At 43.1% G+C, this 20,550-nt stretch overlaps 1 protein-coding gene across 1 annotated transcript in view; it reads left to right on the top strand.

The window, feature by feature from the left end:
- The window catches only part of LOC106591799 (microtubule-associated protein RP/EB family member 3), a 60,639-nt gene that overhangs the window by 19,161 nt on the left and 20,928 nt on the right, over positions 1 to 20,550 (top strand). Inside the window, exon 6 of the mRNA XM_082961857.1 lies at positions 5,369 to 5,521. Within this exon, the coding sequence (XP_082817983.1) occupies positions 5,369 to 5,521 (153 nt within the window). The remainder of the gene's footprint in view (positions 1 to 5,368; positions 5,522 to 20,550) is intronic.

The following is a 20,550-nucleotide window of genomic DNA, read 5'->3' on the forward strand; positions in this document are numbered from 1 at the left end:
CTCACACACACACACTCTCACACTCTCTCTTACACACACACACACTCACTCTCTCTCACACACACTCTCACACACACTCTCTCACACACACACACTCTCTTACACTCTCTCACACACACACTCTCACTCTCTCTCACACACACTCTCACTCTCACACACACTCTATTTTTTTATTTATTTCACCTTTATTTAACCAGGTAGGCAAGTTGAGAACAAGTTCTCATTTACAACTGTGACCTGGCCAAGATAAAGCAAAGCAGTTCGACACATATAACAACATAGAGTTACACATGGAATAAACAAAACATACAGTCAATAATACAGTAGAAAAATAAGTCTATATACAATGTGAGCAAATGAGGTGAGATAAAGGAGGTAAAGGCAAAAAAAGGCCATGGTGGCAAAGTAAATACAATATAGCAAGTAAAGCTGGATTTGAAGATTTGCAGTGGAAGAAAGTGCAAAGTAGAAATAGAAATAATGGGGCGCAAAGGTGCAAAATAAATAAATAAATACAGTAGGGGAAGAGGTAGTTGTTTGGGCTAAATTATAGATGGGCTATGTACAGGTGCAGTAATCTGTGAGCTGCTCTGACAGCTGGTGCTTAAAGCTAGTGAGGGAGATAAGTGTTTTCCAGTTTTAGAGATTTTTGTAGTTTGTTCCAGTCACTGGCAGCAGAGAACTGGAAGGAGAGACGGCCAAAGGAGGAATTGGCTTTGGGCGCGACCAGAGAGATATACCTGCTGGAGCGCGTGGTATTGGAGACTATTTTGTAAATGACATCGCCGAAGTCGAGGATCGGTAGGATGGTCAGTTTTACGAGGGTATGTTTGGCAGCATGAGTGAAGGATGCTTTGTTGCGAAATAGGAAGCCAATTGTAGATGTAACTTTGGATTGGAGATGTTTGATGTGAGTCGGGAAGGAGAGTTTACAGTCTAGCCAAACCTTTAGGTATTTGTAGTTGTCTACATATTCTAAGTTAGAACCGTGCAGAGTAGTGATGCTGGGCGGGCGGGCGGGTTCGGGCAGCGATCGATTGAATAGCATGCATTTAGTTTTACTTGCGTTTTAAGAGCAGTTGGAGGCCACGGAAGGAGAGTTGTATGGCATTGAAGCTCGTCTGGAGGGTAGTTAACACAGTGTCCAAAGAGGGGCCAGAAGTATACAGAATGGTGTCGTCTGCGTAGAGGTGGATCAGAGAATCACCAGCAGCAAGAGCAACATCATTGATGTATACAGAGAAGAGAGTCAGCCCGAGAATTGAACCCTGTGGCACCCCCATAGAGACTGCCAGAGGTCCAGACAACAGGCCCTCCGATTTGACATACTGATCTCTATCAGAGAAGTAGTTGGTAAACCTGGCGAGGCAATCATTTGAGTAACCAAGGCGGTCGAGCCTGCCAATAAGAATGTGGTGATTGACAGAGTCGAAAGCCTTGGCCAGGTTGATGAATACGGCTGCACAGTAATGTCTCTCATCGATGGCGGTTAGGATGTCGTTTAGGACCTTGAGAGTGGCTGAGGTGCACTCATGACCAGCTCTGAAACCAGATTGCATAGCGGAGAAGGTACGGTGGGATTCGAAATGGTCGGTAATCTTTTTGTTAATTTGGCTTTCGAAGACCTTAGAAAGACAGGGTAGGATAGATATTGGTCTGTAGCAGTTTGGGTCTAGAGTGTCACCCCCTTTGAAGAGGGGGATGACCGCGGCAGCTTTCCAATCTTTGGGAATCTCAGACGATACGAAGAGAGGTTGAACAAGCTAGTAATATGGGTTGCGACAATTTCTGCAGATAATTTTAGAAAGAGAGGGTCCAGATTGTCTAGCCCGGCTGATTTGTAGGGGTCCAGATTTTGCAGCTCTTTCAGAACATCAGCTATCTAGATTTGGGTGAAGGAGAAATGGTGGGGGCTTTGGCGGGATGTTGTGGAGGGTGCCATGGCAGTTGACCGGGGTAGGGGTAGCCAGGTGGAAAGCATGGCCAGCCGTAGAGAAATGCTTATTGAAATTCTCAATTATAGTGGATTTATCGGTGGTGACAGAGTTTCCTATCCTCAGTGCAGTGGGCAGCTGGGAGGAGGTGCTCTTATTCTCCATGGACTTTACAGTGTCCCAGAACTTTTGGAAGTTTGTGCTACAGGATGGAAATTTCTGCTTGAAAAAGCTAGCCTTAGCTTTCTTAACTGCCTGTGTATATTTGTTCCTAACTTCCCTGAAAAGTTGCATATCACGGGGGCTGTTCGATGCTAATGCAGAATGCCACAGGATGTTTTTGTGCTGGTCAAGGGCAGACAGGTCTGGAGTGAACCAAGGACTATATCTATTCCTAGTTCTACATTTTTTGAATGGGGCATGCTTATTTAAGATGGTGAGGAAGGCACTTTTAAAGAATAGCCAGGCATCCTCTTGTGATGGGATGAGGTCACTGTCATTCCAGGATACCCCGGCCAGGTCGATTAGAAAGGCCTGCTCGCAGAAGTGTTTTAGGGAGCGTTTGACAGTGACGAGGGGTGATCGTTTGGTCGCAGACCCATTACGGATGCAGTCAATGAGGCAGTGATCGCTGAGATCTTGATTGACTACAGCAGAGGTGTGAGTTAGTTAGGATGACATCTTTGAGGGTGCCAGTGTTTACGGATTTGGGGTTGTACCTTTTAGTGTGAGATTGAGGGCATCAAGCTTAGATTGTAGGATGGCCGGGGTGTTAAGCATGTCCCAGTTTAGGTCACCTAGTAGCACGAGCTCTGAAGATAGATGGGGGGGCAATCAATTCACATATGGTATCGAGGGCACAGCTGGGGGCAGAGGGAGGTCTACAGCAAGCGGCAACAGTGAGAGACTTGTTTCTGGATAGGTGAATTTTTAGAAGTAGAAGCTCGAATTGTTTGGGTACAGACCTGGATAGTAAGACAGAATTCTGCAGGCTATCTCTGCAGTAGATTGCAACACCGCCCCCTTTGGCAGTTCTATCTTGGCGGAAAATGTTATAGTTAGGGATGGAAATTTCGGAGTTTTTGGTGGCCTTCCTAAGCCAGGATTCAGACACAGCGAAGACATCCAGGTTGGCAGAGTGTGCTAAAGCAGTGTGTAAAACAAACTTAGGGAGTAGGCTTCTAATGTTAACCTGTCTGGGAACGTGGGACGTTTGCGTCCCACCCTCGTCAACAGCCATTGGAATCGCGTCGCGCGAAATACAAATACCTCATAAATGCTATAACTTCAATTTCTCAAACATATGACTATTTTACACCATTTTATAGATACACCTCTCCTGAATCGAACCACGTTGTCCGATTTCAAAAAGGCTTTACAGCAAAAGCAAAACATTAGATTATGTTAGGAGAGTACCCTGCCAAAAATAATCACACTGCCATTTTCAAAGCAACTAGCATGCATCACAAATACCCAAAACACAGCTAAATGCAGCACTAACCTTTGACAATCTTCATCAGATGACACTCCTAGGACATCATGTTAAACAATACATGCATTTTTTGTTCGATAAAGTTCATATTTATATATAAAAACAGCATTTTACATCGGCGTGTGACATTCAGAAAATATTTTCCCTCAAATGCTTCCGGTGAATCAGCGCTACAGTTTACAAAATTACTATTCGAAAACATGGTTAAAATGTAATATTGTCATTCAAAGAATTATAGATTAACATCTCGTGAATGCAACCGCATTGCCAGATTTAAAAATAACTTTACTGGGAAATCACACTTTGCAATAAACGAGGTGCTATGCTCAGAAAAAATAGACTAGGCGATACAGGTTAGCGCCATCTTGGAACCATCTAAAATCAAATATACTATTGTAAATATTCCCTTACCTTTGATTATCTTCATCAGAAAGCACTTCCAGGAATCCCAGGTCCACAACAAATGTAGTTTTGTTCGAAAAAGTTAATAATTTATGTCCCAATAGCTCCTTCTTGTTATCGCGTTCCGAAGGCTACTCATAATGTACGAGGCGCGCGGGACTTGTCGTCACGAATGTGCAAAAAATATATATTTACGTTCGTTCAAACATGTCAAACGTTGTATAACATAAATCTTTAGGGCCTTTTTCAATCAGAGCTTCAATAATATTCAAGGCGGACGATTGCATTGTCTTACTGAACGAAAGGGTACCCACGGGCACCCGCGTCATAGTAGTAATGGTCCTCCCCCTATGACAAACTTTCCAGGCCTCTCGTTCAGTCAGTTTTTACCGGAGAAGACTCAAACCACTTTGTAAAGACTGTTGACATCTAGTGGAAGCCTTAGGAAGTGCTAAATGAATCCTAACTCACGGTGTGTTTCATAGGCAAAGTGTTGAAGGTGATTCCACAAATCAGATTTCCACTTCCTGCATGGAATCTAATCAGGTTTTTGCCTGCCATATGAGTTCTGTTATACTCACAGACACCATTCAAACAGTTTTAGAAACTTTAGAGTGTTTTCTATCCAAATCTACTAATTGTATGCATATTACTGGGCAGGAGTAGTAACGAGATTAAATCGGGTACGTTTTTTTATCCGGCCGTGCAAATACTGCCCCCTAGCCAAGGTTTTTACGGTTACAGAAGTCAACAAATGAGAGCACCTGGGGAGTGGGAGTGGAGCTAGGCACTGCAGGTCCTGGATTAACCTCTACATCACCAGAGGATCAGAGGAGGGGTAGGATAAGGGTACGGCTAAAGGCTATAAGAACTGGCCGTCTAGCACATTCGGAACAGAGAGTAAAGGGAGCAGGTTTCTGGGCACGATAACATAGATTCAAGGCATAGTGTACAGACAAAGGTAAGGTAGGATGTGAGTACATTGGAGGTAAACCTAGACATTGAGTAATGAAGAGAGAGATACGTTTAAACCAGGTGATGTCATCGCATATGTAGGAGGTGGAAAAACATGGTTGGTTAAGGCATATTGAGCAGGGCAAGAGGCTCTACAGTGAAATAAGACAGTAATCACTAACCAGGACAGTAATGGAGTCGGCCCGAGGATTGAACCCCATAGGTCCGGACAACAGGCCCTCTGATTTGACACACTGAACTCTATCAGAGAAGTAGTTGGTGAACCAGGCTTGTGCGAGTTGCTGTGGGGAGTGCAGGGCTGTTGATTGGGGTAGGGGGTAGCCAGGTGGAAAGCATGGCCAGCCGTAGAAAAACCTTATTGAAATTCTCAATTATAGTGGATTTATCGGTGGTAACAGTGTTTCCTAGCCTCAGTGCAGTGGGCAGCTGGGAGGAGGTGCTCTTACCTCTGCCTCCCCCTTCTCTCTCTCTACCTCTTCGTGTGTGTGTGTGTGTGTGTGTGTGTGTGTGTGTGTGTGTGTGTGTGTGTGTGTGTGTGTGTGTGTGTGTGTGTGTGTGTGTGTAGATGTTAGATCTGAAGCTGACGGTTGATGGTCTGGAGAAAGAGAGAGATTTCTACTTCAGTAAGCTGAGAGACATCGAGCTGATCTGTCAGGAGAATGAGACCAACGCCAGCCCAACACTCTCCAAGATCATGGATATACTGTACGCTACTGAGGTAGGACACACACACTGGATAAAACACACACACACAGTGGATAAAACACACACACACACACACACACACACACACACTGGATAGAACACACACACACACACTGGATAAAACACACACACACAGTGGATGAAACACACACACACACTGGATAGAACACACACACACTGGATAAAACACACACACACAGTGGATGAAACACACACACACACACTGGATAGACACATGGATATACTGTACGCTACTGAGGTAGGACACACAGACGCATACAGACTATATAAATACACACACAGACTAGATGCTGGTGGTAGTGGCATTGGAGGTACTGTACGCTACTGAGGTAGGACACACACACACACACTGGATAGAACACACACACACAGTGGATAAAACACACACACACACACTGGATAAAACACACACACACATATTTACATTTTAGTCATTTAGCAGACGTTCTTATCCAGAGCGACTTACAGTAGTGAATGCATACATTTCATAGATTTCATACATTTCATTTTCATTTCATGCAATTGTTATTTTTTTTTTGTACTGGCCCCCCGTGGGAATCGAACCCACAACCCTGGCGTTGCAAACACCATGCTCTACCAACTGAGCCACAGGGAAGGCACACACACACTGGATAAAACACACACACACACACTGGATAAAACACACACACACACACACACACACACACACACACACACACACACACACACACACAGTGGATAAAAAACACACACACACACATAATAAATAAAACACACACACACACACACACACACACACACACACACTGGATAAAACACACACACACACACACACTGGATAAAACACACACACACACACACACACTGGATAAAACACACACACACACACACACTGGATAAAACACACACACACACACACTGGATAAAACACACACACACACACACTGGATAAAACACATACACACACACACACACTGGATAAAACACATACACACACACACACTGGATAAAACACACACACACACACACACACACACTGGATAAAACACACACACACACACACTCTGGATAAAACACACACACTGGATAAAACACACACACACACACACACACTGGATAAAACACACGCACACACACTGGATAAAACACACACACACACTGGATAAAACACACACACACACACACACTGGATAAAACACACACACACACACACACACTGGATAAAACACACGCACACACACTGGATAAAACACACACACACACTGGATAAAACACATGCACACACACTGGATAAAACACACGCACACACACTGGATAAAACACACACACACACACTGGATAAAACACACACACACACACACACTGGATAAAACACACACACACACACTGGATAAAACACACACACACACACACACACACACTGGATAAAACACACACACACACACAAACACACACACTGGATAAAACACACACACACACACTGGATAAAACACACACACACACACACACACTGGATAGAACACACACACACACACTGGATAGAACACACCTACACACACTGGATAAAACACACACTCCCACTGGATAAAACACACACTCACACTGGATAAAACACACACATACACACTGGATAAAACACACATACACACTGGATAAAACACACATACACACTGGATAAAACACACACACACACACTGGATAAAACACACACACACACACACACACACACACACACACACACACACACACACACACAGTGGATAAAAAACACACACACACATAATAAATAAAACACACACACACACACACACACACACACACACACACTGGATAAAACACACACACACACACACTGGATAAAACACACACACACACACACACTGGATAAAACACACACACACACACTGGATAAAACACACACACACACACACACTGGATAAAACACACACACACACACACTGGATAAAACACACACACACACACACTGGATAAAACACATACACACACACACACACTGGATAAAACACATACACACACACACACTGGATAAAACACACACACACACACACACACACACTGGATAAAACACACACACACACACACTCTGGATAAAACACACACACTGGATAAAACACACACACACACACACACACTGGATAAAACACACGCACACACACTGGATAAAACACACACACACACTGGATAAAACACACACACACACACACACTGGATAAAACACACACACACACACACACACTGGATAAAACACACGCACACACACTGGATAAAACACACACACACACTGGATAAAACACATGCACACACACTGGATAAAACACACGCACACACACTGGATAAAACACACACACACACACTGGATAAAACACACACACACACACACACTGGATAAAACACACACACACACACTGGATAAAACACACACACACACACACACACACTGGATAAAACACACACACACACACAAACACACACACTGGATAAAACACACACACACACACTGGATAAAACACACACACACACACACACACTGGATAGAACACACACACACACACTGGATAGAACACACCTACACACACTGGATAAAACACACACTCCCACTGGATAAAACACACACTCACACTGGATAAAACACACACATACACACTGGATAAAACACACATACACACTGGATAAAACACACATACACACTGGATAAAACACACACACACACTGGATAAAACACACACACACACTGGATAAAACACACACACACACACTGGATAAAACACACACACACACACTGGATAAAACACACGCATACACACTGGATAAAACACACACATACACACTGGATAAAACACACACACACACTGGATAAAACACACACACACACACACACTGGATAAAACACACACACACACACACACACTGGATAAAACACACACACACACACACACACTGGATAAAACACACACACACACACACACACACACTGGATAAAACACCCACACACACACACACACTGGATAAAACACACACACACACTGGATAAAACACACACACACACACTGGATAAAACACACGCACACACACTAGATAAAACACACGCATACACACTGGATAAAACACACACATACACACTGGATAAAACACACACACACACTGGATAAAACACACACACACACACACACACTGGATAAAACACACACACACACACTGGATAAAACACACACACACACTGGATAAAACACACACACACACACACACACTGGATAAAACACCCACACACACACACACTGGATAAAACACACACTGGATAAAACACACACACACACACTGGATAAAACACACACACATACTGGATAAAACACACACACACACACTGGATAAAACACACACACACACACTGGATAAAACACACACACACACACACACTGGATAAAACTCACTCACACACACACACTGGATACAACACACACACACACACACACTGGATAAAACACACACACACACACACACACACACACTGGATAAAACACACACACACACACACACACACTGGATAAAACACACACACACACACTGGATAAAACACACACACACACACTGGATAAACACACACACACACACACTGGATAAAACACACACACACTGGATAAAACACACACACACACACACACACACACACTGGATAAAACACACACACACACACACACACACACACACTGGATAAAACACACACACACACACACACACACTGGATAAAACACACACACACACACACACACACACACACACTGGAGAAAACACACACACACTGGATAAAACACACACACACACACACACACACACACACACTGGATAAAACACACACACACTGGATAAAACACACACACACACACACTGGATAAAACACACACACACACACACACACACACACTGGATAACACACACACACACACACACACACTGGATAAAACACACACACACACACACTGGATAAAACACACACACACACACACTGGATAAAACACACACACACACACACTGGATAAAACACACACACACACACACACTGGATAAAACACACACACACACACACTGGATAAAACACACACACACACACACACACACACACACACACTGGATAAACCACACACACACACACACACACACACACACACACTTGATAAAACACACACACTTGATAAAACACACACACAAACACACTAGATAAAACACACACACACACACACACACACACTCACTGGATAAAACACACACACACACACACACACACACACACTGGATAAAACACACACACACACACACTGGATAAAACACACACACACACACACACACACTGGATAAAACACACACACACACACACTGGATAAAACACACGCACACACACTGGATAAAACACACGCACACACACTGGATAAAACACACGCACACACACTGGATAAAACACACGCACACACACTGGATAAAACACACGCACACACTGGATAAAACACACACACACACACTGGATAAAACACACGCACACACACTGGATGAAACACACGCAAACACACTGGATAAAACACACACACACACACTGGATAAAACACACACACACGCACACTGTATAAAACACACACACACACACACACTGGATAAAACACATACACACACACTGGATAAAACACACACACACACACTGGATAAAACACACACACACACTGGATAAAACACACACACACACACACACACACACACACACTGGATAAAACACACACACACACACACACTGGATAAAACACACACACACACTGGAGAAAACACACACACACACACACTGGATAAAACACACACTGGATAAAACACACACACACACTGGATAAAACACACGCACACACACTGGATAAAACACACACACACACTGGATAAAACACACACACACACACACACACACTGGATAAAACACACACACACACACACTGGATAAAACACACACACACACACTGGATAAAACACACACACACACTGGATAAAACACACACACACACTGGATAAAACACACACACACTGGATAAAACACACACACACACACTGGAGAAAACACACACACACACACACTGGAAAAAACACACACACACACACACACTGGATAAAACACACACACACTGGATAAAACACACACACACTGGATAAAACACACACACACACTGGATAAAACACACACACACACTGGATAAAACACACACAAACACTGGATAAAACACACACACACACTGGATAAAACACACACACACACACTGGAGAAAACACACACACACACACACACACACTGGATAAAACACACACACACACACACACTGGATAAAACACACACACACTGGATAAAACACACACACACTGGATAAAACACACACAAACACTGGATAAAACACACACACACACTAGATAAAACACACACAAACACTGGATAAAACACACACACACACTGGATAAAACACACACACTCACACACTGGATAAAACACACACACACACACACACTGGATAAAACACACACACACACACACACTGGATAAACTCACACACACTCACACTGGATAAAACACACACACACTGGATAAAACACACACACACACTGGATAAAACACACACACACACACTGGATAAAACACACACACACACACTGGATAAAACACACACACACACACACTGGATAAAACACACACACACACACACTGGATAAACCACACACACACACACTTGATAAAACACACACACTTGATAAAACACACACACACACACACTGGATAAAACACACACACACACACACACACTCACTGGATAAAACACACACACACACACTGGATAAAACACACACACACACACACTGGATAAAACACACACACACACACACACACACTGGATAAAACACACACACACACACACTGGATAAAACACACACACACACACTGGATAAAACACACGCACACACACTGGATAAAACACACGCACACACACTGGATAAAACACACGCACACACACTGGATAAAACACACGCACACACACTGGATAAAACACACGCACACACACTGGATAAAACACACGCACACACACTGGATGAAACACACGCAAACACACTGGATAAAACACACACACACACACTGGATAAAACACACACACACGCACACTGTATAAAACACACACACACACACACACACACACTGGATAAAACACATACACACACACTGGATAAAACACACACACACGCACACTGTATAAAACACACACACACTGGATAAAACACACACACACACACACACACACACTGGATAAAACACACACACACACACACACACTGGATAAAACACACACACACACACACACACACACACTGGATAAAACACACACACACACTGGAGAAAACACACACACACACACACTGGATAAACCACACACACACACACTTGATAAAACACACACACACACACACACACACACACACTGGATAAAACACACACACACACACACACACACACACACACTCACTGGATAAAACACACACACACACACTGGATAAAACACACACACACACACACTGGATAAAACACACACACACACACACACACTGGATAAAACACACACACACACACACTGGATAAAACACACACACACACACTGGATAAAACACACGCACACACACTGGATAAAACACACGCACACACACTGGATAAAACACACGCACACACACTGGATCAAACACACGCACACACACTGGATAAAACACACGCACACACACTGGATAAAACACACGCACACACACTGGATGAAACACACGCAAACACACTGGATAAAACACACACACACACACTGGATAAAACACACACACACGCACACTGTATAAAACACACACACACACACACACACACACTGGATAAAACACATACACACACACTGGATAAAACACACACACACGCACACTGTATAAAACACACACACACTGGATAAAACACACACACACACACACACACACACACTGGATAAAACACACACACACACACACACACTGGATAAAACACACACACACACACACACACTGGATAAAACACACACACACACTGGAGAAAACACACACACACACACACTGGATAAAACACACACTGGATAAAACACACACACACACTGGATAAAACACACGCACACACACTGGATAAAACACACACACACACTGGATAAAACAAACACACACACACACTGGATAAAACACACACACACACACACACACTGGATAAAACACACACACACACACTGGATAAAACACACACACACTGGATAAAACACACACACACACTAGATAAAACACACACACACACTGGATAAAACACACACACACTGGATAAAACACAAACACACACACACTGGAGAAAACACACACACACACACACTGGATAAAACACACACACACACACACTGGATAAAACACACACACACTGGATAAAACACACACACACACACACTGGATAAAACACACACAAACACTGGATAAAATACACACACACACACACTGGATAAAACACACACACACACACACACTGGATAAAACACACACACACTGGATAAAACACACACACACTGGATAAAACACACACAAACACTGGATAAAACACACACACACACTAGATAAAACACACACAAACACTGGATAAAACACACACACACACTGGATAAAACACACACACTCACACACTGGATAAAACACACACACACACACACACTGGATAAAACACACACACACACACACACTGGATAAACTCACACACACTCACACTGGATAAAACACACACACACTGGATAAAACACACACACACACTGGATAAAACACACACACACACACTGGATAAAACACACACACACACACTGGATAAAACACACACACACACACACTGGATAAAACACACACACACACACACTGGATAAACCACACACACACACACTTGATAAAACACACACACTTGATAAAACACACACACACACACACTGGATAAAACACACACACACACACACACACTCACTGGATAAAACACACACACACACACTGGATAAAACACACACACACACACACTGGATAAAACACACACACACACACACACACACTGGATAAAACACACACACACACACACTGGATAAAACACACACACACACACTGGATAAAACACACGCACACACACTGGATAAAACACACGCACACACACTGGATAAAACACACGCACACACACTGGATAAAACACACGCACACACACTGGATAAAACACACGCACACACACTGGATAAAACACACGCACACACACTGGATGAAACACACGCAAACACACTGGATAAAACACACACACACACACTGGATAAAACACACACACACGCACACTGTATAAAACACACACACACACACACACACACACTGGATAAAACACATACACACACACTGGATAAAACACACACACACGCACACTGTATAAAACACACACACACTGGATAAAACACACACACACACACACACACACACTGGATAAAACACACACACACACACACACACTGGATAAAACACACACACACACACACACACACACACTGGATAAAACACACACACACACTGGAGAAAACACACACACACACACACTGGATAAACCACACACACACACACTTGATAAAACACACACACACACACACACACACACACACTGGATAAAACACACACACACACACACACACACACACACACTCACTGGATAAAACACACACACACACACTGGATAAAACACACACACACACACACTGGATAAAACACACACACACACACACACACTGGATAAAACACACACACACACACACTGGATAAAACACACACACACACACTGGATAAAACACACGCACACACACTGGATAAAACACACGCACACACACTGGATAAAACACACGCACACACACTGGATCAAACACACGCACACACACTGGATAAAACACACGCACACACACTGGATAAAACACACGCACACACACTGGATGAAACACACGCAAACACACTGGATAAAACACACACACACACACTGGATAAAACACACACACACGCACACTGTATAAAACACACACACACACACACACACACACTGGATAAAACACATACACACACACTGGATAAAACACACACACACGCACACTGTATAAAACACACACACACTGGATAAAACACACACACACACACACACACACACACTGGATAAAACACACACACACACACACACACTGGATAAAACACACACACACACACACACACTGGATAAAACACACACACACACTGGAGAAAACACACACACACACACACTGGATAAAACACACACTGGATAAAACACACACACACACTGGATAAAACACACGCACACACACTGGATAAAACACACACACACACTGGATAAAACAAACACACACACACACTGGATAAAACACACACACACACACACACACTGGATAAAACACACACACACACACTGGATAAAACACACACACACTGGATAAAACACACACACACACTAGATAAAACACACACACACACTGGATAAAACACACACACACTGGATAAAACACAAACACACACACACTGGAGAAAACACACACACACACACACTGGATAAAACACACACACACACACACTGGATAAAACACACACACACTGGATAAAACACACACACACACACACTGGATAAAACACACACAAACACTGGATAAAATACACACACACACACACTGGATAAAACACACACACACACACACTGGATAAAACACACACACACTGGATAAAACACACACACACTGGATAAAACACACACACACACTGGATAAAACACACACACACACTGGATAAAACACACACAAACACTGGATAAAACACACACACACACTGGATAAAACACACACACTCACACACTGGATAAAACACACACACACACACACACACTGGATAAAACACACACACACACACACACACTGGATAAACTCACACACACTCACACTGGATAAAACACACACACACACACTTGATAAAACACACACACACACTGGATAAAACACACACACACACACACACACACACACTGGATAAAACACAGACACACACACACTGGATAAAACACACACACACACACTGGATAAAACACACACACACACTGGATAAAACACACACACACACACACTGGATAAAACACACACACACACACACACACACACTGGATAAAACACACACACACACTGGATAAAACACACACACACACACACACACACACACTGGATAAAACACACACACACACACACACACACTGGATAAAACACACACACACACACACACACTGGATAAAACACACACACACACACTGGATAAAACACACACACACACACACACACACTGGATAAAACACACACACACTGGATAAAACACAGACACACACACTGGATAAAACACACACACACTGGATAAAACACACACACACACACTGGATAAAACACACACACACACTGGATAAAACACACACACACACACACACACACACTGGATAAAACACACACACACTGGATAAAACACACACACACACACTGGATAAAACACACACACACACACTGGATAAAACACACACACACACTGGATAAATTACACGCACACACACTGGATAAAACACACGCACACACACTGGATAAAACACACGCACACACACTGGATAAAACACACGCACACACACTGGATAAAACACACGCACACACTGGATAAAACACACGCACACACACTGGATAAATCACACGCACACACACTGGATAAAACACACGCACACACACTGGATAAAACACACGCAAACACACTGGATAAAATACACGCAAACACACTGGATAAAACACACACACACACAAACTGGATAGAACACACACACACACACTGGATAAAACACACACACACACACACTGGATAAAACACACACACACACACACACTGGATAAAACACACACACACACACACACACACTGGATAAAACACACACACACACACACACACACACACTGGATAAAACACACACACACACTGGATAAAACACACACACACACTGGATAAAACACACACACACACACACACTGGATAAAACACACACACACACACACTGGATAAAACACACACACACACTGGAGAAAACACACACACACACACTGGATAAAACACACACTGGATAAAACACACACACACACTGGATAAAACACACGCACACACACTGGATAAAACACACACACACACTGGATAAAACACACACACACACACACACACTGGATAAAACACACACACACACACTGGATAAAACACACACACAGACTGGATAAAACACACACACACACTGGATAAAACACACACACACACACACACTGGATAAAACACACACACACACTGAAGAAAACACACACACACACTGGATAAAACACACACACACTGGATAAAACACACACTGGATAAAACACACACACACACTGGATAAAACACACACACACACTGGATAAAACACACACACACACACACTGGATAAAACACACACACACACACTGGATAAAACACACACACACTGGATAAAACACACACACACACACACACTGGATAAAATACACACACACACACACACTGGATAAAACACACACACACACACACACACACTGGATAAAACACACACACACACACTGGATAAACTCACACACACACACACACACACTGGATAAACTCACACACACTCACACTGGATAAAACACACACACACACTGGATAAAACACACACACACACTGGATAAAACACACACACACACACACACACACACACTGGATAAAACACACACACACACACACTGGATAAAACACACACACACACACTGGATAAAACACACACACACACTGGATAAAACACACACACACACACTGGATAAAACACACACACACACACACACTCACACACTGGATAAAACACACACACACACACTGGATAAAACACACACACACACACACACACTGGATAAAACACACACACACACACACACACACTGGATAAAACACACACACACACACACACTCACACTGGATAAAACACACACACACACACACACTGGATAACACACACACACACACACACTGGATAAAACACACACACACACACACACACACACTGGATAAAACACACACACACTGGATAAAACACACACACACACTGGATAAAATACACACACACACACACTGGATAAAACACACACACACACACACACTGGATAAAACACACACACACACACACTGGATAAAACACACACACACACTGGATAAAACACACACACACACACACACTGGATAAAACACACACACACACACACACACACTGGATAAAACACACACACACACACACACACACACACTGGATAAAACACACACACACACTGGATAAAACACACACACACACTGGATAAAACACACACACACACACACACTGGATAAAACACACACACACACACACTGGATAAAACACACACACACACTGGAGAAAACACACACACACACACTGGATAAAACACACACTGGATAAAACACACACACACACTGGATAAAACACACGCACACACACTGGATAAAACACACACACACACTGGATAAAACACACACACACACACACACACTGGATAAAACACACACACACACACTGGATAAAACACACACACAGACTGGATAAAACACACACACACACTGGATAAAACACACACACACACACACACTGGATAAAACACACACACACACTGAAGAAAACACACACACACACTGGATAAAACACACACACACTGGATAAAACACACACTGGATAAAACACACACACACACTGGATAAAACACACGCACACACACTGGATAAAACACACGCACACACACTGGATAAAACACACGCACACACACTGGATAAAACACACGCACACACTGGATAAAGCACACGCACACACACTGGATAAATCACACGCACACACACTGGATAAAACACACGCACACACACTGGATAAAACACACGCACACAAACTGGATAAAACATACTCAAACACACTGGATAAAACACACCTACTCACACTGGATAAAACACACACTCACACTGGATAAAACACACACATACACACTGGATAAAACACACACACACACACTGGATAAAACACACACACACACACACACTGGATAAAACACACACACACACACTGGATAAAACACACACACACACTGGAGAAAACACACACACACACACTGGATAAAACACACACTGGATAAAACACACACTGGATAAAACACACACACACACACTGGATAGAACACACCTACTCACACTGGATAAAACACACACTCACACTGGATAAAACACACACATACACACTGGATAAAACACACACACACACACTGGATAAAACACACACACACACACACACTGGATAAAACACACACACACACACACACACTGGATAAAACACACACACACACACACACACTGGATAAAACACACACACACACTGGAGAAAACACACACACACACTGGATAAAACACACACTGGATAAAACACACACTGGATAAAACACACACACACACTGGATAAAACACACGCACACACACTGGATAAAACACACACACACACACACTGGATAAAACACACACACACACACACACTGGATAAAACACACACACACACACTGGATAAAACACACACACACACTGGATAAAACACACACACACACACACTGGATAAAACACACACACACACACACTGGATAAAACACACACACACTGGATAAAACACACACACACTGGATAAAACACACACACTGGATAAAACACACACACACACTGGATAAAACACACACACACACTGGATAAAACACACACACACACTGGATAAAACACACACACACACACTGGATAAAACACACACACACACACACACTGGATAAAATACACACACACACACACACACTGGATAAAACACACACACACACACACACACACACACACACACACTGGATAAAACACACACACAGACTGGATAAACTCTCACACACCCACACACACACACTGGATAAACTCACACGCACACACACTGGATAAAACACACACACACACACTGGATAAAACACACACACACACACTGGATAAAACACACACACACACACACTGGATAAAACACACACACACACACACACACACTGGATAAAACACACACACACACACTGGATAAAACACACACACACACACACACACACACACACTGGATAAAACATACACACACACACACACTGGATAAAACACACACACACACACACACACACACACACTGGATAAAACACACACACACACACACACACACACACTGGATAAAACACACACACACACACACACACACTGGATAAAACACACACACACACACTGGATAAAACACACACACACACACACACACACACTGGATAAAACACACACACACTGGATAAAACACACACACACACTGGATAAAACACACACACACACTGGATAAAACACACACACACTGGATAAAACACACACACTCACACACTGGATAAAACACACACACACACACACTCTGGATAAAACACACACACACACACACTGGATAAAACACACACACACACACTGGATAAAACACACACACACACACACACACACACTGGATAAAACACACACACACACACACTGGATAAAACACACACACACACACACACACACACACACACACACACTGGATAAAACACACACACACACACTGGATAAAACACACACACACACTGGATAAAACACACGCACACACACTGGATAAAACACACGCACACACACTGGATAAAACACACGCACACACACTGGAAAAAACACACGCACACACTGGATAAAACACGCACACACACTGGATAAATCACACGCACACACACTGGATAAAACACACGCACACAC

Source organism: Salmo salar, chromosome 15 (assembly GCF_965601325.2).
Source record: "Salmo salar chromosome 15, fSalSal1, whole genome shotgun sequence".
Classification (NCBI taxonomy): domain Eukaryota; kingdom Metazoa; phylum Chordata; class Actinopteri; order Salmoniformes; family Salmonidae; genus Salmo; species Salmo salar.